The sequence below is a fragment of the Marmota marmota genome, unplaced genomic scaffold (assembly GCF_001458135.2).
Source record: "Marmota marmota marmota unplaced genomic scaffold, marMar, whole genome shotgun sequence".
NCBI classification, from domain to species: Eukaryota; Metazoa; Chordata; class Mammalia; order Rodentia; family Sciuridae; genus Marmota; species Marmota marmota.
In genome coordinates, this window is record NW_026000108.1 from 37,946,564 (window position 1) to 37,968,327 (window position 21,764).

The 21,764-nt window shown below is 40.0% G+C and overlaps 1 protein-coding gene across 2 annotated transcripts in view; it reads right to left on the reverse strand.

Moving 5' to 3' along the window:
- Tec (tec protein tyrosine kinase) overlaps positions 1–21,764 on the reverse strand; it is a 109,657-nt gene that overhangs the window by 32,911 nt on the left and 54,982 nt on the right. For both annotated transcript variants that reach the window (XM_048784435.1, XM_015482083.2), the window contains one exon: positions 5,233–5,337. In XM_048784435.1, the coding sequence (XP_048640392.1) occupies positions 5,233–5,337 (105 nt within the window). The remainder of the gene's footprint in view (positions 1–5,232; positions 5,338–21,764) is intronic.

Consider the following 21,764-nt stretch of genomic DNA (forward strand, 5'->3'; position numbering starts at 1 on the left):
GTCAAGTGCCCCTGAGTTCAATTCCTAGTACCAAAAAAAAAAGTCATTTACCTCAGATCCAAAGAACCTAAACTCCTTTCTCATAAAAGCACATTTATTTCTTTATTTCTACAACAAATGGGGCACACATTTTGCAAAAGACTAATTTTTTTATAAAAAAAAACATGCAGAGATCAAGATGTTTCATTAATCTTGTTATTTCTTTCAATTTAATTAAGATTCCTTAGATAAACTTGACGGAACAGGATTATTATTCTAATCCAATATTTTTTCTAAATAATATTTTAGATAAGTTGACTACTCCTTCAGATTCACTCCTAGAGTTTCCTTCTGCCACTATCAAAAATTGTGGTATCCAACTTAATTAGTACTGGCAATCTTGGCTCTCAGCTAGATGCTCTATAGATACTAACTCAATTTGTCCTCCCATCAAACTATTTCCATTACAGAAGAGGAAAATATGGTTATCGACAGGCCTTCCAACCTCGAAAAACTTCAGGAGGCACTGAAATGGTGTCCCCTAATGTGTGCCACCTAACCTGCCCATCATAATTTGGCTGGTAATGTAGAAAGCTAGGATTTTGACTCCAATAGCCAAGCTTTTAACCATAGCACCTCTTTCAGAGGTAGGCTGTCTGGCAATTAGTCTTTTTGTTGTTGTTGTTGTTATAGGTAAACATAATACTTTTTATTTCATTTATTTATTTATTTATGTGGTGCTGCTGAGGATTGAACCCAGTGCCTCACACATGCTAGGCAAGTGCTCTGCCACTGAGCTACAGCCCCAGCCCCGTAATTAGTCTTATTTTTATACTTTTAATAATAAAGTAAGGCTGGAAATTAATCCAGGAATTTCTTCACTTTATCCCTAATGAACAATCACAAAGCTGAAAAACGCTGACTGACCCCAAAGTAATATGAGGCTAGAACCCTCCCTTTACTACATCAACACCTACTGAATTAGAAAACAATCACCCATTGATAAATGGCTGTTCTTGACCCTGGTCAGTAAACATTAGGACCATTTCATTAAAATAGTCCTTTCTCATTTATCTTAGTGAAATTAATACACTCTGACAGCATGTGAACACCATGGGATAAATAGTTGTAGAACATTCTTTGGTATGACTAAGATACAAAAATGAATCAAACATGAAGGCTAATTCCAAGACATGTCTAGAAAACCTTATTATAAGGCAGAACATGAGCAGGCCACAATGGTGCACACCTGTAATCCCAGTGGCTGAGGAGGCTGAGACAGGGGGATTGGAAGTTTGAGGCCAACTTCAGCAACTTAGCAAGACCCTATCTCAAAATAAAACACAAAAAGTGACTTGGGATATGGCTCTGTGATAAAGCATTTGGGATTCAATCCCCAGTACCATAAAGAGAAAAGAAAAAGAAAAAACATAAGTAAAGGTGAGAAATGATAACAGAAAGATAAAGTGCAGAAGGAGATGCATAGAAAGATGTTTCCTTATTTGCTACATATTTTTCACACCTAACCCAGATTTGCCCAGACAACCGATAGTACAAAAAGAATGAGATTAAAATGCACCAGTGAAATTATTCTGAATTCTCACTGATGTGTCTGGAAAGAAGTACAAAGACTTTGGAACTTCCAGAAACTTGTGGGATATTATGAGAATAATTTATTTTATTATAATGACTTACTTTACGGAGTACTACATGGGGTTAAGTACTTTATATACACTTCCTTGTTTTATCCATAGAGCAACACAGGTCTTTATAAGTGTTAGAATTTTCATTTTCCAGATGAGAAAACCGAAGTAGCTGAGGTTAAGTCATATGAATAAGATCTAACTCCCAATAGTGGTTTGAATCTGGAATGTTCCCCAAAGCTCATGTGTTGAAAGAGATAATCCCCAACGCAGCAAAGTTCAGAGGTGGGGCTTTTAGGCAATGATTGGACCATGGGGGCTCTCACCTTATCAGTGGATTAATCCATCTGATGGTTGGATGGACTACTGAGAGGAGGGACCTGGTTGGAGGAAGTAGGTTGCTGGAAACATGCCCTCGAAGATTTTATCTTCTTCCCAGTCTCTTCTCTGCTCCTCTCTTCCTCTCTCTCTCCCCATCTATTTCCCAGCTGCCATGCGATAAGTAGCTTTCCTTAGCCACACCCTCTGTCACAGTGCTCTGCCTCATTTCAGGCCCAGGGCAATGAAGTTGGCCAACATGGACAGCAACTCCTTAAACGGTGAGCCAAAGTAAGCTTTTCCTCCTCTAAGTTGTTCTTGTCAGGCATTTTGGTCACAGCAGCCAAAAACCAACTTACACACTCCCAGATATTTTTCTTATTCATGTATTTTCTCCCAAACACTTCAAATGGCCCCTTGATAGTTCCCTCCTAAAGTCTGTCTTTCCAGGCCCCATGCAGACTAATTTCTTCACAAAACTGAGCTCATATTGTACCATGAGCTTTGTAACTTTGTTAAAGTTCATTAAAGACCAGCTAATCCCAGCTGAGGTTGTAGCTCAGTGGTAAAGCACTTGCTTAGCACACCTGAGGCACTGGGTTCAATTCACAACACTACATAAAAATAAATAAATAAAATAAAAGGTTATTGTGTTCATCTACAAGTAAAAAATAATAATAAACTAAAAGACCAGCTAATCCAAGTAAAGTTAATCCAAATTTAAAAGAGTTCCGATAATTAAAACTAGCTTGATATATTACCTCGCTCCCTTGGGGCATTTATATTTGTACAAGAAATTTCTAGAAATACCACCCTAAACCCAAATAATAAGTATCTAATTTGGGCATCTCTGATAGATTGACAGGAAGGAGAGATATTTAGGGGCCTGAGTCCTCCCTTCATCAAAGCCCAGATCACACATCGGGTCCATCTTCTATGTCATCCTTGTGGACAGCACCTGTGGCAGGGTGAGAACTAGGTTTCTCAGGTGCCTCAAGACTTCTGGTGAGTCACTGTACAGTAGCAGAGGTTGTCAGGAAGCAAGAGCTTGGCCACCTTCCCTTGATGAAGGGCAGAAACCATTTCAACTGGGAGGAAATACTCATAGTACCTTGACAGTTATCCTCCCTCCCATTTAAATCTACATTCCATTCAACAGACTTAACTACAGTGTAGTGCAGGAGAAACAGCACAGATGTAGCAGGTAGATCTGGGTTTAAAACCCTGGAAGGACATGCCACCTCCTGGGGGAACCCTCAAATGCCACCAGAAAGCATAAGCTGTTTCCTCTGTCCTTCCTTGGGCTAGAATATGCGGAGAGGAATATTCCTTTCTTCTCCTGGTGTCTTTTGAAAATGTCCACTTCTTTTTTTTATTTTTCCGCCATTTGGACTTTGTAGAAAATTTCACTATCAAGATGTGAAACTAGAATCTCCACTTCCTTAATTATACTTAAGTTACAAGAGGATTTCTTTTAACGTTCAAATCCACTTGGTTTAAATTACATAGTCAGAGCTCAAGTTTATCTCTTCTAAATTGATTTTAAGATTTTTTAAACTGCTCTTATGTCTATTCATCTCAACTACTGAAAATGGCTCAAGGATGGAATACTGTTCTATTTTTTCCTGTTTTTTTTTTAATCATCCTTCTTAAAATGAATCCAAAGCTTGCAGAATAGATCTCTTTTCTTTTAGAAATACTCTAATTATCAAAAATCCTAATTCTTAGTCCAGAATCATGAGAACTATTGATCCCCATTGCCTGCCACCCCGCAGAATGTCTAAGAGCCATCAGAAGTGTGGCAGGGAGGGTTCTTCACCAAACTTCATATGAAATTACACAAACACATAATTATAGATGCATTCAACATATTTACCATGAAGAAGATTTAAATTGGCCTCATTCTAGATCGGGGCGGGGGGGGGCGGGCAGGTGTAGTAATAACAGCAGCAATAGCAAGAAGGTACCAATAACAATAATAATAAAAGCAACTAACATATTGCTCTTACTACATGTCTCAGCTATTTCTTCATGAACCCTCACGACAACCCTGTCACATGACTGCTATCGTTAGCATTTTCATTTAGAACAGGAAACAGATATAGAAAGGTGAAGTGACTCACAGAAGGTCACAGAGGCAGTAAGTGGTAAATCTAGCAGCGTGACTTCAGTGTCACCTCCTTCAGCACCTAACTCTCCTCCAGGCCCTTCACTCAGAGAAATAAAATAAGGAGTGGAAAAATGGAAATGTAGCCCTTTCTCCTTTAGTATTCTTAGTTGAAAATAACCCAGATACAATTTCAAAGCTTGGATGTTTTAGCTCACTACATCCAGGTAATATTGATCTCCAAGTTGGAAAATGTTTTCAAAAAACTTTTTTTTAAATAAAATTTTGTTTTGTTTTGTTAAAAAAAAAAAGCAAACAAAATTCCACTGTAATATTATCTTGAAAGAGATTTTTTTCAGTGTGCCCCTCAGGTCATGGTGAGACCATAGCCATGGATAAAAGATGACTTCCATGATAGATGTACATTGCTCAAAAGAAGGCATGGAAATGGTCCCAACCACAGAAGGGATTGGTTAGGGGCTGGACAGGGTCCTGTGCTGTTTGCAGTAAACTCTCGAATACCAATATCCAACTCCTGAATTCTCAAGGCACGTGTACACTAACCTCCTGCCATGGATGTGGAGTGGCCTAGGATTGGTACCCATCCTGCTTGAGAGCAAGAAGATGTATGTGCACATAGCTGGTTTTTAATTCACAAAGTGGCCCTGGATGAGCCATTAACATCTCAGAGGCTTATTCCCCTCAGTCATAAGCAAGAAGAGTATGATATTTACCTCCCTTGTGTTCAGGATCATTGTAAGGAAAAAATAGGAAATAATATGATCATCCCTTAAAAATATAGTTCAATTAACATATAATGCTAATACTCTATTTCCCACCAAAAGCAGCCTTTGCATCTCATTTCTGATTAACAGTAACTCTTATCACTTCCCAGCTTCTCAAATTCAGAGAGAAAACTTCATCATAGTTTGTTCAGCCCTGCTGATAAATTTAAACACTAGTAGATAAGACCTGAGGTTTAGAGACTCAGGACCCCTGGTATAATCTAACAACCAAAAAAGAAGAAGATAATATTTCAACAATGATATGAGTAGTCCATGAAGAAAAGCAATTACTATTAAAGTGGCAAATGAACCTAAAAATCAGTCACCAAACTAGTGATAAATAGGAAAACTGGTGACAGAAAGCCCAGAGTCGTACTATTGCAAAAATATACCAGCTTACCTGAAATGGATACTTATTTTGACAGGGAATGACACCGTCATCATTCTTAACAATTTCCACACACTTGATTTTTGAAATATCAATAAACCCCTTTCTGTATTTTTTCTGTTGAAAGAAAAGAAGGGAAAAGCATTATAATCATAAGGTATAAGAAAAATGTTTTAATGGTAATATTTGCTGATGAAATTACCGATTCAAAATATTGCAATGTCCTCAATAATGAACTAAGTCATATCTCCCTTTACCTCTTAAAAAAGTATTCAACACTGAATAAAGAAGTTAAAGATGACCTTAGAAGATGGAAAGACCTCCACGTTCTTGGATAGGCAGAATTAATATTGTCAAAACACCCACACTAATGAAATCATTATACAGATTCAATGCAATTCCCATCAAAATTTCAATGGCATTCTTCACAGAACTAATAAAAACAGTTCTAAAATTCATTTGGAAAATCAAGAGACCTAGAGCATTCCTGAGCAAAAGGAGCAATGCTGGAGGCATCACAATAAGGGACCTCAAATTATACTACAGAGCTATCATTACAAAAACAGCATGGTATTGCCACCAGAACAGACATGGTAGAATAGACCAGAGGAATAGAATTGAAGACACAGAAACACACCCACATAAATACAGTTATCTGATACTAGACAAGGATGCCAAAAACATGCTGGAGAAAAGGCAACCTTTTAACAAGAAATGCTAGGAAAACTAGATATCCATATGTAAAAGAATGAAACTTAACCCTTATCTCTCACCCTGCACAAATTCAACTCAAAGTGAATCAAAGACCTAGAAATTAGACCAGAAGCACTGCAACTGTTTGAAGAAAATGTAGGCCCACCACTCCAACATGTCTGCTGAGGAACTGACTTCCTCAACAAGATTCTTAAAGCTCAAAAGTAAAATAACAAATCAGTAAGTGGGATGACATCAAACTAAAAAGCTTCTGCACAGCAAAGAAGAAACAATTAACAACGGGAAGAGAGGGTTTGTAGTTCAGTGGTAGAGCACTTGCCTAGTATGTGTGACGCACAGGGTTCAATTCTCAGCACCGCATATAAATAAATTCATTTAATACATAAAAAAAATAATGTGAAGAGAGACAATACAGAATAATAGATCTTTGTCACTTATTCCTCAGGGCATTGATATCCAGAATATAAGAAGAACTCAAAAAGCAAATAACCCAATTAATAATGAGCAAAAGAATTAAAAAGACACTTCTCAAAAGAGAAATACAAATGACCCACAAATATATGAAAAAATGTTCACTATCTCTAGCAATCAGTGAAATGCAAGTCAAAACTACATGGAGATTTCATCTCTAGTCAGAATGGAAATTATCAAAAATACAAATAATAATAAGTATTGGGGAAATACGGGGGAAAGGGTATAGTCATACATTGTTGGTGGGTCTGCAAATTAGTGCAACCACTCTAAAAAGCAGTATAGAGCTTCCTCAAAAAACTAGGAATAGGACCACCATATGACCCTATCTCACTCCCCAGTATATATCCAATCAGCATACTGTAGGAATGCAGCCACGTTAATGCTTATAGCCACATAATTCACAATAGCCAAGGTATGGAACCAACCTAGGTGCCCTTCAACAGGTGAATGGATGAAGAAAATGTGGCATATAAACACAATGAAATATTAGCCATAAAGAAGAATGAAATTAAGGCATTTGCCAGTAAATGGAAGGAACTGAAGACTATCATGTTAAATGAAATAAGCCAGACCCCAAAGGTCAAAAGTCAAAAGTTTTCTCTGATATGTGGAAGCCAGTCCAAAATAAGGGGGTGGTGGGGAGGGAAAGGAAAGATCAGTGGAGTAAAAGAAGGTGACTGAGGAAGAGGGAGGAGGGAAGCAATAAGGGAAGAACAGTGGAATGAATCTGACCTAAGTTTCCTATGCACATATATAAATATACCACAGGGAATCTCACCATTATGCACATTCACAAGACCCAGTAAAAAATTGTATAATAGCAGAACGATCGGTAGAAGAGAGGGAAGGAAACGGGGTGGGGGTGGGAGTGTTGAGGGGAGGAGGGAAGGGAAAGGGGAAGTACTGGGGACTGAATTTGAGCAAATTATATTCTATGCTTTTATAACTATGTCAAAATGAATCCTAATGTTATATATAACTAAAATTAACCAATAAAAGACACTGTGATGATTATAATCAAAACCATTTAATCATTTAATTTCTTTTTTTTTAGAGAGAGAGAGAGAGAGAGAAAGAGAATTTTTAAATATTTATTTTTCAGTTCTCGGCAGATACAACATCTTTTTTTTTAAATTTTTTATTGTTGGTTGTTCAAAACATTACATAGTTCTTGATATATCATATTTCACACTTTGATTCAAGTGGGTTATGAACTCTCATTTTAACATCTTTGTTTGTATGTGGTGCTGAGGATCGAACCCGGGCCGCACACATGCCAGGCGAGTGCGCTACCGCTTGAGCCACATCCCAGCCCTAAATCATTTAATTTCTAAAAGATAAAATTGTTCTGTCATTGCCTCAAAAAACCTCCAGAACAGAGAAATAAACCCCCTTTCATCGCCTTTCCCTCCCAGCACATGCCTTGTTTGATTTCTTCAACTTCTTGACAGTAGTGTCCCCAAAGAAAAGTATCAAAGGCAAAACCAATCAAAACTCCACTGACGCAATCACAAATGCAAATTCAGCCAGCTGTGTCTCCTTCTCCGGTATAGATGCCTCTAGATGCCTCCTGTAGAGGTGGCACAGGGAGCTCAGCAAGGTGGACCGAGGTGCTCACAGATAACTCCCCTGGGACTCTAGTGTTGACTGCCCTCCTTTACTTCCCTGTTGGCCTCCCTCCCTGCTCACTGCACATCTGCCTGAAGCAATTAACGAATGGCAGACCAAGAGCCTCCCCTCCACCATCATCCACACCCTTGAGCATGGTAATGTCACATCTGGGAATCTGTTCCAGGGAGAAATCCAAAAGAACACAAAGTAGTATCTGCGAGGATAATCTGATATCATATATCCATTAAATGATCATAAATACAATATAGAAATTTTAAAAATTGGCTGAATAACAACGCATTCCACACTAAATTTTGTATAAAGACTAAGGTACTTCCCCCCTCCCTGTGGTAGATGTTCATATGATAAACAGAAGGAAAAAAAAAAAGAAGTAAAATCATTGTTCTATTGGGGCTGACCAGCCATGTCCTGGCCTCAATCACTGAAAACTGTTTCACCTAATTCTGTGAAATTCTTCTATAACCTTTGGGCTCACCACCCCACTCCCAGGGACCCAGTCTGCACGCTCAGTGTCACCACACCTCTTTATACCTGCCCCACTCTCTGGCCATCAGCAGCTCCCATTTGACTGGACTATCCCAGCTGCCATTTTACCAGAGCATCCTCTCCCTTCCTCCTCCTCTCCCTTCTTCCTCCTCCCCCTCCTCCCTCCTCCTCCTCCTTCTTCTTCTTCCTCCACCCTCCTCCTCCTCCTCCTCCTCCTCCCTCCTCCCTCCTCCTCCTCTCCTCTCCTCTCTCTCTCTCTCTCTCTCTCTTCTTCTTCTCTCTCTCTCTCTCTCTCTCTCTCTCTCTCTCTCTCTCTCTCACACACACACACACACACACACACACAAATATCCCACCCCCTTACATTTTTATCAGTTCCCACTTGTGTCCACACCTTTCCCAAGTCCCTCCTCACCTGGCTGCAGAAGTTCACCTGTCCTCTCTACACCTAGCCAGACCTTCACTGCTGCTCTTCAGTCCTTTTATTTATCTTTAGTGGAGAGCACCTGGTGGCCTCAGGGAGACCAGCAGCTCTGTGAGAACTGCAAACCTTTCCTATTCCCCTCACCTTGGTGGACAATCTTCCTCCCTGATTTGTGGAGAAGACAGCAGCCATTCTGAGAGCACCTTCCCAACTTCCTACCCCTGTAGTTCAACAGTATTCTAAGGTTTTGTCCTTTCTCTTCTCCTTCATCTTGCCTCCAAGAGAAGGTTAAAGGGACACAACAGTTGAGACTCTACAGCTGGCATTTAACAGAAGGACTTCATTCTATGCTCATAAAATCCTTGGGAGGTAGGCACTCTGCCTGTTCTAATGGATGAGGAAATCGCAGCTCAGACAAGCTACACACATTACGCAAGAACCTCAACTGACCCCAACCCCATTGGACCCTGGGATGCACCAGCTGCAAGGATGTAAGAGAATGAACGAGCCAAGTCCAGGAGGGTCAACAGGGATTCTGGGAGTTCCCCAGGATAGGGAGAAGTGCATTCTCCCCAGCTGCTCTCTTCTAAGGATTTACTTCTGTCTACAGACTTGTTCAACCTCCCCACCCAAACCAAGATCCCTTCTCTGGTCCTGCTAATGCCCTAACTCTTTTTCTCCCTTCCTGAAAGAGAAAAGGATTGCACCCCCAGCTTTCATTTCCTTCCCGCCCACTCTTCCTTAACCACTTGCAATCTGCCTCTCACCTCACAGACTGCTAAAGCTCTTCTCAAAAACAGCACTAATGACCAAGCCCAACGGTCTTTTCTGAGTTGACATCTGCTTTCTGAGCATCTGAGAGTGCCAACCCTCCCTTCTCCCTTGGTGACCTTGACTTTGGGTCATCCTGGTTTCCCTCCCCTTTTCCCTGGATTTATTGACAACTGCCTGTGTCAATGATTGTGTCACAGGGCACAAAAAGACAAGATAGGAAAAGCTCATTTCCTGCACGTGTCATCTTGGAATTGTGCCAGGAGCTTTTAATCCTCACAGTTACCTTGCAAGGCAACGATTATGATGCTCATAGTACAGTTAACTACAAAGTTAGATAACTTTTCCTGGTTTTCCTGAGGGAGAGAATAATACAGAAACTATTATATAATATAGTTGGTGCTATATAGAAAAAAAATGAATTATGATTTACATGTCAGAAAAGGGACAGTAGAGAGAAACATCCTGCAGAACGAACAACATATGAAAAGAAAAAAAACATATTCAGGCATGACTTCAGTTTCCTCATCTGTAAAATGGGAATAATACTAGTTCCTATTCCATAGATTTATTATGACAATTAAATGAACTAATACTGCAAAGCACTTAAAAGAGGGTCTGACCTGTCAATATTTGCTAAATTAAAAGCAAAAAAAAAGACAAGTGTGACTAAAGTAGGATGGAAAGGTAAGCAGAGAGCCAGCTTGTAAAGAATCTGCTGCATGACACTCAAGGGTCTCCCCAGACAGTGCTACCCACCTGGCTCCTGAGTTCTGACCCAGTTAATGAGTATAAGAAACTGTCTGAGTGACACTCACCTAAGCACAAGACACACACGGTCATTGTAGAAACCTTAGAAAACACTAATGGCACAAGGAAGAATCTAATGACCCCTAAGCCCCAGCCCTGAAGGAAATCACTCTTGGCATCATGAGGTTATCCAGACATTGCTCTGAGGTGGCATATCTCATCTGCCAGCTTGTTAAGAGCAGGCTGTGGCCTGCTTACAAAATGCCCATCGCCACCCACGGCCTGCCCCAGCTACTGAAAGCAGATGTCAGATGTTGCTCAATCTGTACAGAAAATTTTGAGATGGCTTAGATAGTGGGTTGAGTCATTCACCCTAGACTCGTACTTTGTGATGTACAGTCACTCAATATATTAATATTTGGGCTTTCCTACCCAAACATCTTCCTTTATAGTTAGCATATAAATGTTCAAAATTTTATTCATTCGTTATTTCATCTACTCTGCTAGTGAACACTCACAGGACACCAACTAGTTTCAAAGTTACGGAAAGCCAAGTAAGGGTCTCTACAAGAGGATTTCACAATAATACAGTGAATGGTGGGAGAAGTGAGGGCATGAGTCATAATCTAGAAATGATAAAGTGGTGTGCTTTTATGGTACGCTATGTATGTCACTTCACTGTGGGCAATGACGGGCCTAGGACAAGTTGGGGGTTTGGGGGAGGAAATGACATCTGGATTTGGTTTTTAAAGGATAAACAGGGATGTTTTTTAAAAAAATTGAGGGTTCCAAGCTGCAAAAACAAAAAAGCATAGAATATTCTGAGAACTGAAAGAAATTCACTGTGTCTAAGGCTTAGGATGGCTCAGGGGTGCTGTGGAAAATGACATCAGAAAAGTCGTTTAAGGTCAAATTAGAAAGAGGCTTATATGCCAAACTTTGGGGCTTAGATTTATCCTGAGTGGCTGTAGGGTAGGGAATGAGGAGGCCTATGCCAAGGCATGTTTTTGAAAAGAGAACTCAGGCAGTGCAGAGAATGGGCAGAGACAGGGAGGCTGGCCACTGCCATACTCTACACCTGACCCCATGCACTTTCTCCCACTTTAACTCTTGGTGAGAGATAATAAGGATCTGCATCAACTCAATGGCCGTAAGTAGGGTAAGGAGAGCAGGGACAGTGTATGGGTGAGGGGTCGGGGGCCTTAGAAGGCAGAGTCAACAAAACTTTGTGACCTTAAGTATGGGAATGAAGAGCAAAGGAGTTAGGCAGGCTCAGGGATTTTGAGTTGGAGTGAACAGTAGGCCCTGATATCTGATAGAGAATACCAAAGGACAACCAGGCCTGAGGGAGCAAGGCTCGGAAATGTTTGATGACAGAACCAGTTGGAAATATGGGGAGAGAACGGAAAATATGGGGCTAGGGTTCAGAAATGCATGGCACCTCTTTAGAGATGGAGGTAATTCTGCTTTACAGTATTCACAGTAGTACCTCATTCAGACCACATCTCGGTGGCCCTGGAAGCAAGACATGGTGAAGGAGACTCACCACAGGGAACCCCAAGTTACTTAGAGAGCCATATGCTCCTTTCACCTCTGGTCCCGTGCAGTCTCCCATAGTCCACTTTGGCATAAAGCCTTTCAAAGCCACACCAGAGGGGCCATATAAAAGTAATTGTTAAGAACTTTGGGAAGTAACTTCTGGGCATCGACCATAGTTAACCTTGAGAAGGAACATGCAGGTTTTTCTCCACCTTAGACTATTCCTCGGAATGTTTTTCAAAAACAAAATTAATGGGCTGGGGTTGTGGCTCAGTGGTAGAGGGCTCACCTAGCATGCATAAGGCACTGGGTTCGATTTTCAGCACCACATAAAAGTAAAAAATAAAGATTGTGTCCACCTAAAACTAAAAAAATAAATATAAAAAAACAAAATTACTTCATGAGATATAGTATAAATTATTCTGAATATTGTAATCCAAGGAGAAATAGCCAAGTCTTTATTTTTTGTCTGTGTAAAATTCTTTTCTATTCTAACATCTTTGTCCGACCTGCTGGCCTGGAAAGTAGAATGAAGCTAAGAACTCCTCATACTCACTTTTGAATCCTCCATGCTTAGACTGCCTGGCATTCAATAGGTGTTAATTCAACAATATGCTGAACTGGTATGCAAAGAACCATATGAGCAATACTCTGTGTTCTGTGTGTGTGTGTGTGTGTGTGTGTGTGTGTCTGTGTTCTCTCTTGCATATCCTCTGTATTCTTTGCAAAGCTTGAACATGAGGTAATAACCATTTTACAAACATCACAAATGGAGGAACTAAACAGACAGATAAATTATAACTTGCTTAAAACTGTACACCTGCTAGACGGCAGAAATGAAGTTAGATTTTAAAAAATTCTGTCCCCTAGAAAGTCTTACAAGGCACACCATTTTCCTTTAATTTCCAGAACACTCGGAGTTTTAATAATACTAATATAGATCCTGAATTCAAGCAATTATATTATAAAAGAATGTACACAAATAACCATCTGGCCTCTGGGTGAATTTAAGAAGTCAGTCATTTACCTTCTAGATACCCTGGAATCATTTCTCCTTGCACTTGAGTCACCATTATGCATGATGAGTTATCAGAGTTTCCCTTCAAAATTCCAAATAATCCCACCCATTCCCCATATCATAACTATTATTCCTGCTGTAGCTACTTCCAGTGTCTGCCACAAAGGAAATCTGTATGAATTTCCTCTGTGCTGCAGTAAGAACTCAGGTAGAGAGCATGCACTTTGGAGACAAGCAGTTCCTGTTTCCAGCAACATTTTTGCCACTTATAAGCCATATGGCCTAGGGCAACCCCTGCCTCATCTCTGTGCCACAGTTTCTCTCTCTCTGAGAAACAGGACAATACTTTACCAATCTATTGATGGCATTACAACTGGTGAACATAGGTGCTCAGTGCAATGTCTAGCACATGGAACTCTGTGCTGGATAAATGTATGTATCGACTTATTGGGCCAATGGGTGCCCAGATGGCTGGTAAGACATTATTTCTGAGTGTCTGTGAGGGTATGTCTGGAAGAGAATCAGTGATGAATAAAGAAGAATCAGTAATGAATGCATCGGTGGTGAATAAAGAAGATTTACCCTCTCCAATGTATGTGGGCATCACCCAATTTATTGAAGATCCAAACAGAACAAAACAAGTCAAAAATCTAGGACAACCCTCTGTTCTTGGGCCTCTGGGTCTTATGTCATAAGCCTCCTCCCCATTTCCAAGTTTCAGTCCTTCATCCTCAGACTGAAGTTCCACCACTGGCTTGCCTGACTCTCAGGCCTTGAACTTGGGGGAACTACTACAGTACATGGTTTTCCTGGGTCTCCAGAATTCAGAAGGCAGATTGTCAGAGTTTTCAGTCTCCATAATCATATAAGCCTCTTTCCATAAAAAATCTCTTATACATCCTCTCTCCCTCCTCCATATACATACATATACATCATATACATGCATGATGTATGGACATTATCCTATTGGTTCTGTTTCTCTGGAGAACCCTGACTAATGCAAACTCACTCCCTCAATGGTAGCATTTCCTATTAGTTTTTACAATAACCTTAAGCAGTAAGAAGCTGTCAGGAAACCATGCATCTGAGAGGTTTTAAGATTAGCCAAAGATCATAAAAGGCTATGCCAAAACTGAACCCAAAAAGACCAAAGCTTTTACCTAATTCCAGACTTTTCAAACTTTAATGTTTATGGGTTCTTATTAAAGAAGTTATGCTGTGACCAAAGCTAACAACTACAGAGCACTCACGATGAGCTGGACACTGTCTTAGCCTTTTATATGGATAATCTCATAGCATTATAACACGAGAACTGCTGCCACCCCATTTTACAGATGAATAACTCAAGACTTGGATTACATATTAACTTGCCCCATAACTTAGAGTTTGAATTCTAACTAATTCCAATTCTAAATTCTTAAGTGCCACATCCACTTGGGCCACTTAACTATGTATAAATATAAACTCAGTGAAAATTTCCTATGCCTACAGCCCTTAAACAACTATACACTAAAGCAAATTTACAAATAATATACAAACAAAACTACACAACAAATAAGGCGAAATTAATGTTATTGGCATGTGCTAAATGGGGTGCTTGCTGGAATGGAATCCCTCTAGCTCAGTTCTCTTAGCAGCCACTTATCCTCATGACTGTAGGCCATGTGACACTCTCTCCTGCCCCTCCTCTCAATTCCAGCTGTGGAGAATCTCTGTACACATACTCCTATCCTCTCATTAGATCCTGTGCAGCACCTCCAAATTGTTTGATATTCAATCAGCCTCCTGTTCTTTCTCAGTAGACCACAACAATTAAAATAGACCACAAATTCAAATCCAAATTGGGACTACAGATACAGCATGTTTAGTAATGAGAGACCATCCAGGAAAAGCAAAAAAATAAAAATTAAAAATCACATATACACACACGTAAAATGTTACTGAAGGGGATAAAATATTGTCATCACATCAAGAAGACAAAATTTTAAATTCCTAGAACTTTCAGTCCTCAATACACACAAAGCACTGTTGTGGCCAACATTCACTGCATTCTTCACGACAATTTTTATTTGTATTTAATCTGGAACTAGATTTGGTCATTCATTCAGTCACATTCATCAAATATTCCATCCTTCCACCTTCTGCAAGATCCAAACACCAAAGTACCATGATGGAGATAAAAGCATACAAAATTCCTTGACCTTAAAAAATTTACAACCAGACATTTGCTAAGGTTCAGGAGAGGAATAATAATATTCATAAGGAAAATTCAAATGGGTCAAAACTGAAAGGTAAAGAGTTTCAATCAACTCTGCAACAAAACAGAAAGTGATGCACTGTAGTATCAAAATCCCAAGTGAGTCAGAAAGGCCATTCCATTCCTGAGAGTAGTCCTTTTCCCTGTCCATTAAGAGCAGAGTTCAAAGAAGGAGTCTCAATGCGACAGGACCCATTAACAGGAAAGTAAGGGAAACCTCAAATACACAATGCTCAAGTCCTGTGGGTTTTGCATGTGAAATGAAACCTACAACTACAGTCCTACTGGGCACACGATTCCCACCCTCTTGTGGGATTCCCACCCACTCAGGATGGTTTTGACATTTTTCATGTGCATACTGAGAATAATTTTGATACAGACGTTTCTGGGGTCAGATAAGGTGGAATAAAAAAATTTCAAAGCACTATTAGTTTGGTGATAAATTGCCTTTTTTTTTTTTAAACCAAGTATGAACTTCTAATAGAAAACAAAAGCAAAAGCAAAACTGAAAATTTGGCATCCCAGTATCTTTTTTCCTCTCTTTTAATCAGTTCATCTTATTACTTCTTAGGGTGCTTTACATTTTATAATGGGCTTTTATGCTTTAACAAAAAAAAAAGCTTCTGCATTGAGAAGCGAGTAGTTGCAGACATAAACATGTTTTAATGATAAAGTTTATGGTTTTTCAAAGTAATATCCAGAATAAAAACAGGATGTTGAAAAATCTCTGTAAATTTTAAGAAATCGGAAGGTAAAATTTCATTTCCAGAATCAGAAAATAATCTTCAGATAAGATTGTGCTGATGTAGGCAATCATAGTTTCTGGAGACGTGGTTTCACTGTATTTTACAGTCCAGTTGCAGTCCTCAGAGAACAAATGACTATTGCCAAGGGATTGCACAACCACAAGAGATGGTGGTCACTGGCTGTGTTGCTGCAAATCTCATTACTTTTAACTTTTTAGCAGCAAAAGAGACAGAAGGCCCTTTAGCCTCGGTTTCAATTCTTGGGTTTCTACAAATGACACCCACTGCCGCAGAACTTTCTGTACTAGGGTGTGTGAGTGTGTGTGTGTGTGTGTGTGTGTGTGTGTTTGCACAAATGTCACATGTTCAGCTTTTGGGGCTTTTTTTTTCTTAAGTGATACTTTATATCTTTATGAACGTGGAAATAACTAGTATCACATAAACTTGATCTCCTGTCAAGAGGAACTTAGGAGAGGTAAGCTTTGTTAGTGTTGGGCGGGTGAGAGTTATAGACAGCGAAATAGAAAACACAGTTTCTGACATAGGTGGTGAGTAACAGGGGCAACTAGTAATTCAAATACACAATGCTCAAGTCCTATGGTTTTTGCATGTGAAATGAAACCTACAACTACAGTCCTACTGGGGACACTATTCCCACCCTCTTGCCCCAGCATCCCCACCAGAGATAATTCAGTCCTGGGTATTGAACGCTCTTGTGACATTCCCCAGTCTCACCCCAGGGCTGGGTTTCTGGAAAAACATAAAGGAGGGAGGCTCACAGCCTGTTTAGGACTTTGCCTCTACCCTGCCCAGAACTGGTCAGTTCCTCCACTAAGAAACCCCTCTTCTGTTTATCTGGTGTTAGTGGAGGGCCCGGGGGTATGCATACAAACATGAACTGAAAATATAAATCATTAACATTAAACAGAGCTTCACTAGAGCACTGCGAAGATGGAGAACTAAACTGGTCCTTAACAAGCTACTGCTGGGCCCTATTTTTCTCTAGTTCTCTTCCCCTGTTAAGGAGATTACACTGCAGTTCTTGTCTTTGTTTTTGGGGTTTTGGTCCCCCCCTCCAAAATGCCTTTAAGAGACTACACTGCATATAATGAGGCTTCCCTACTATGGTTTGCTGTCTATAAGAGGGCAATATCTCCTCCTATGTCATTTCCTTTTCCAATTAATATAATCAGCCATGCTGGGAGAGTCTCCTTCCTTTTACTTCTACAAGGGAGGGACCTGGGGAGAAGGCATCACCATAACAGAACCAGCAAGAAAAAGAAAACGTGTTTGAGAACCAGGTCTCTAGTAAAGGATGAACTGCCTACAACTTTCCCCACAGTAAGATATTCAAAGAGAAATACACAGAATTTCCTCATTATGTATTCCAGGATTTCCTATAGGCCTAATAGGGTGCCAATCACTGCTTTTACTATGGTTTCTATAGGAATATTCATTCCATTTGTATTGCAAATACCAATTTACAGTAAATTTTTGTAAGGCAACCTATCACTTGGGAACATTCTTTAGATAATTTTTTGAGGGGTGCTGGGGATTGACTCAGGGGCACTCAACCACTGAGCCACATCTTCAGCCCTATTTTGTATTTTATTTAGAGACAGGGTCTCACTGAGTTGTTTAGCACCTCACTTTTGCTGAGGCTGGCTTTGAACTCACAGTCCTCCTTGCCTCAGCCTCCCAAACCACTGGGATTACAGGCATGCACCACTATGCTCAGCCTAGATAAAATTATTTTTAAAGCAATTTTTCCACTGCCTGGGTGCTTGATGGTATCAAGGAAGTTTTGTTGATATATTTAGAAATGTGTCGATATATTTAGAAACTCCTTGACTTTGGGAAATGTATACTGAAGCATCTAAAGAAGAAATCATGTGATTTCTGAAAGATAATCTGCTCAGGATGGGATTTGCTACAGATAATGGAGGTGGGGGAAGAGCCACAGGCTTTGCGGCTGCCTGATAGGCACAAGGGGTTCTTTGTACTATTCTTTCTACTCTCAAGTATGTTTAAAATGTTCCCTCTTAATTCCCTTGCTAATGAATGCAATTAACCCTCAACTACTCTAGTAAAAATTAATCCTCGTTGCAAAACACCTTGTCCATTCTGAGAGACGTCCCTCAGATACAGGTCCCCACTGGCCAAGAGACACCCACTCACTGAGAACCACCAGCACCCGCAGTGGGAGCACTATATGCGCTTCTCCTCCTTGGGCCTCACCTCCCTTCCAGTGGTGCAGAGACACACATTCAACCCCCGCCCCCACAAGGCTTTGGAAGGCTTGAAGGAACTGTGTGGGTTACCTTGTAACACCGGTGAGTATGTCTGAAACCTTGGTATTACCAAGCACTAGCTTTTAAGAAGATTCAGAAAGAGAAGTGGCTTTTCTTATCAATTCACTAAGGTAATATTAGGTCAAATCATAATAAGTTGCCATTTTTGTAGGACAAAAAAAAAATGATCCAATATTGGTCATTTCAGATCATTCTGTTTAGTATGCTGGGGTCCTACTCACCCTCTGAAACATGAGTAGCCTATACTCTTCCAAACTTCCACATGTTATGACTGCAGTTACTATTTGTGTGACTTTCTGTGGAATACCCTTTGCCCAAGGTAGACTCCACTACTCACAGGTGCAAGAATGTTGTCCACCTGGTGTGGTCACCTCTGGCTCCAAGCACTATCAGAATTCAACTGATATTTGGCATTGACAACCCAGGAAAATGTTAGAATTTAAATTAAATTTAACTGAGTAAAATTCAGACAGTTAACATACAATGATAACGAATGTTTTAAATTATACACTACTTTGATTGCCAAGATGATAATGGTCGCCCTGTTGCATGCTTCATGGGTTTCATGATTGTAAACTTCCTAATTTGTAAACATTCCTGGTTTTGAAATAAAAGAGATCATACTGAAAAGCCTGTCTCAAAATCAAAGTAATATATTCCTTAGATAGGATAATAAAGTCAGGAATTGAGAAAATATCCTCTTGCCTTTCCATAGTCTCCCCTGTACTCCTTCCCCTCAGTTCTTTCACCCAACAGTTATGGAGCATCTGGCCAGAAAGACAGCTCCTCTCCTTAAGGAACTTCCACCTGACTGGGAAGGCAAGAGAAACCCCACGGCCATGAGCAAGTCCCTTCGTGACAGCAGTGGGACACAAAGGAAGAGGTTCATTCACCTGGGGGACAATCAGAGGCGGCTTCACCAAGGAGGTACCTCTTTGAGCCAGGCCTGGAATCATGAATAAGAATATTCCCAACAAAGAAAGGAGGAAAGAGTATTAAAACTACAGAGATCATCACAAGCAAAAAGCTGTAGTTACAAAATTGTACGGCAGGTTTAGAGTCAGCAAGCCTTTTAGTGGGACCGGTGTGTTAAGATGAACTAAGAGGAAGTAGGGGGGCAGGAGAAGAGAATGGAAGATGCAATGGGAGCAGATCATCAAGGGCTTTGGAGGTACCGCTAAAAAACTGCACTTGGTTTTCACAGCAATGAGGAACCAGGGCCTTAATATTATACTTTGGCAGGCAAGTGCCTAGGCTGATATAAATGAATAGATAGATAGATAGATAAATCGGAAGCTGATGCTGTCTCTGTTGCTTGGTGGGGTTTTCTTAGGAAAAAAAACAATTTGGGGTACCTTTTGAAAATACAAATAAAGAAAAAGGACAAATCACCTTACTTTGTTTTCCATCTGTTACTTCCCATTAGGTGAGAACCAACAAGAATGTTTAACAATAGAACTATGCTTACAAAGACTCTGGAGCCCCACTGAGTTTGAATCAGCTGCTACTTATTTACTGTGTCTCCTTGGACAAGTTACTTAACCTATCTTTGCCTCTTGTTTGTTTAGTTACAAAATGAATAACAGCACCAAGAACTTCATAAGTTTGTAGTAAGAATTAAAATCATCAATTTATGCAAAGCTTTTGGAACACAGCCAACAAATGGTAATTGCACAGTAAATATTAATATTGGCAAAAACATACCACCCCTAGGAAAAATAAAAGCAAAACCTCCCAGGTTTCTTTAAGGAATATCATACCTACCTTCTAGATTTCAAGAAGGCTCTTCTGAGAACTGAGATTAAATGAGACTGTGTCTTATAAAAGAAAATGGCATAAATGAGATTCTTCACTGGGTCATGGTATATAGAAGCTTCCCCAAATTAGAGAAGGGCAAAAGAAATGACCCTCTACTAGCACCTACTTTTTTTTACCAAGAAAAAGGGGTTAGTCTTTATTTCACATGTTTTCTATATCCATTTTTGAAAAGGACAGTTGATTCTGCATGTGACTGTACTATTTTTACCCTTTGAGGCTGTTATTTTAGTCTGTCTTACAGTATGAAACCAAGACCGAATCAGCAAGTCACTATATTAACACTTCCTTCCTACCTTAGCAACAGTCGAGCTTGAATAACCCCAGCCTCTAACACATCATAGCAAGGACTGCCTTTCAAAACTGTCTCTTCCTTCAAAGTGTAAGAGAAATATGACAAAGACACATTTTTATCAGTTTGTTAGGCTTCTTTTTTTTTTTTTTTTTTGTCTAGTGTTGCGGATGAACCTGGCCTTGCACGTGCTGGGCAGACAAGCCACCATTCAGCTGTACCCCAGCCCTTATTAGGCCTCCTTGAGAGCTAATTAATATTCTGTGAATATAAAGATTAATATATGTCTAATCCTCATGCAAACACACAATTTGGACAGCCAAAAAGTATCACAAAGTCATCCAGAGGCAGCAGAGTACATAGTTCAGAGTTCTGGAATCAGACTGCCTCTGCTGTGTTCCTAGCTCTGCCACATACTGACTGTGTGATGTTGGGCAAGGTACTCAACTTCTCTGTTCTTCAGTTCCTCATCTGTAAAATGGGAATAATAACTTTATCCACCTCATTCAGTCGAGAGGATTAAAGTTAATATTTACAGAGTATGTAGGACCATGCTTGGCATAAGACAGACACTGGTAGGGCAGCAGAGTACACCAACCCCAAATAGGCCACATGGGCACATAGATTATTTTGAGTTACACGCACTTAAAAGATAGCAAATGCAGAGAGAGCACAGTGAGCTCCCTTTTTATTCCTATAATCATGAAAGGTTCCTGTACTAACAGAAAGAAAAACACATTCTTATCATCAGAGACGAGGAGCTGAAATCTGTATACACCAACCCTGTTAAATCAATCCTGCTTTCCTAGTTACTTTTCCACATGAACTGCCCAATCCCAAACCCCATCTCCTTATCTCGATTTTACAATCTGGCAGCCGTCTACTCTTTGTTCATCCTAGTACATAAGCTGCTCTGGGCCTTCATTCTCCTTCCTTCTCCCATGTACATGGAGGAATGACTAAATGAAACTCCTGAGCTTTTCTCCTGTGAATCTATCTTTAGGTAGTCTAATTTACAGAGCCCCTGCCAGGAGAACTGAAATGGGCAGAGAAAAAAGACTTTTCCTCTCCTACCCACTATGAAAGTATTTGTGTAAAAAAAGAAAGAAAAAAAAAAAAAAACTAAAAACATCTCCAAAGCCTTCCTGGGCTGAAGCCCAGAAGCTGATCTCGGTTTTCACTGTGCAAAATGTGCATGCGGGCCTAACAAGAAATGATAAAGAGAATAATACTTTCTATTATCTCAATTTTTAAGATAGAAGGGTTTGTAATATTCTGTCTGCGGAGTGTGTGCGTGTGTGTGGGGGGGGGGGG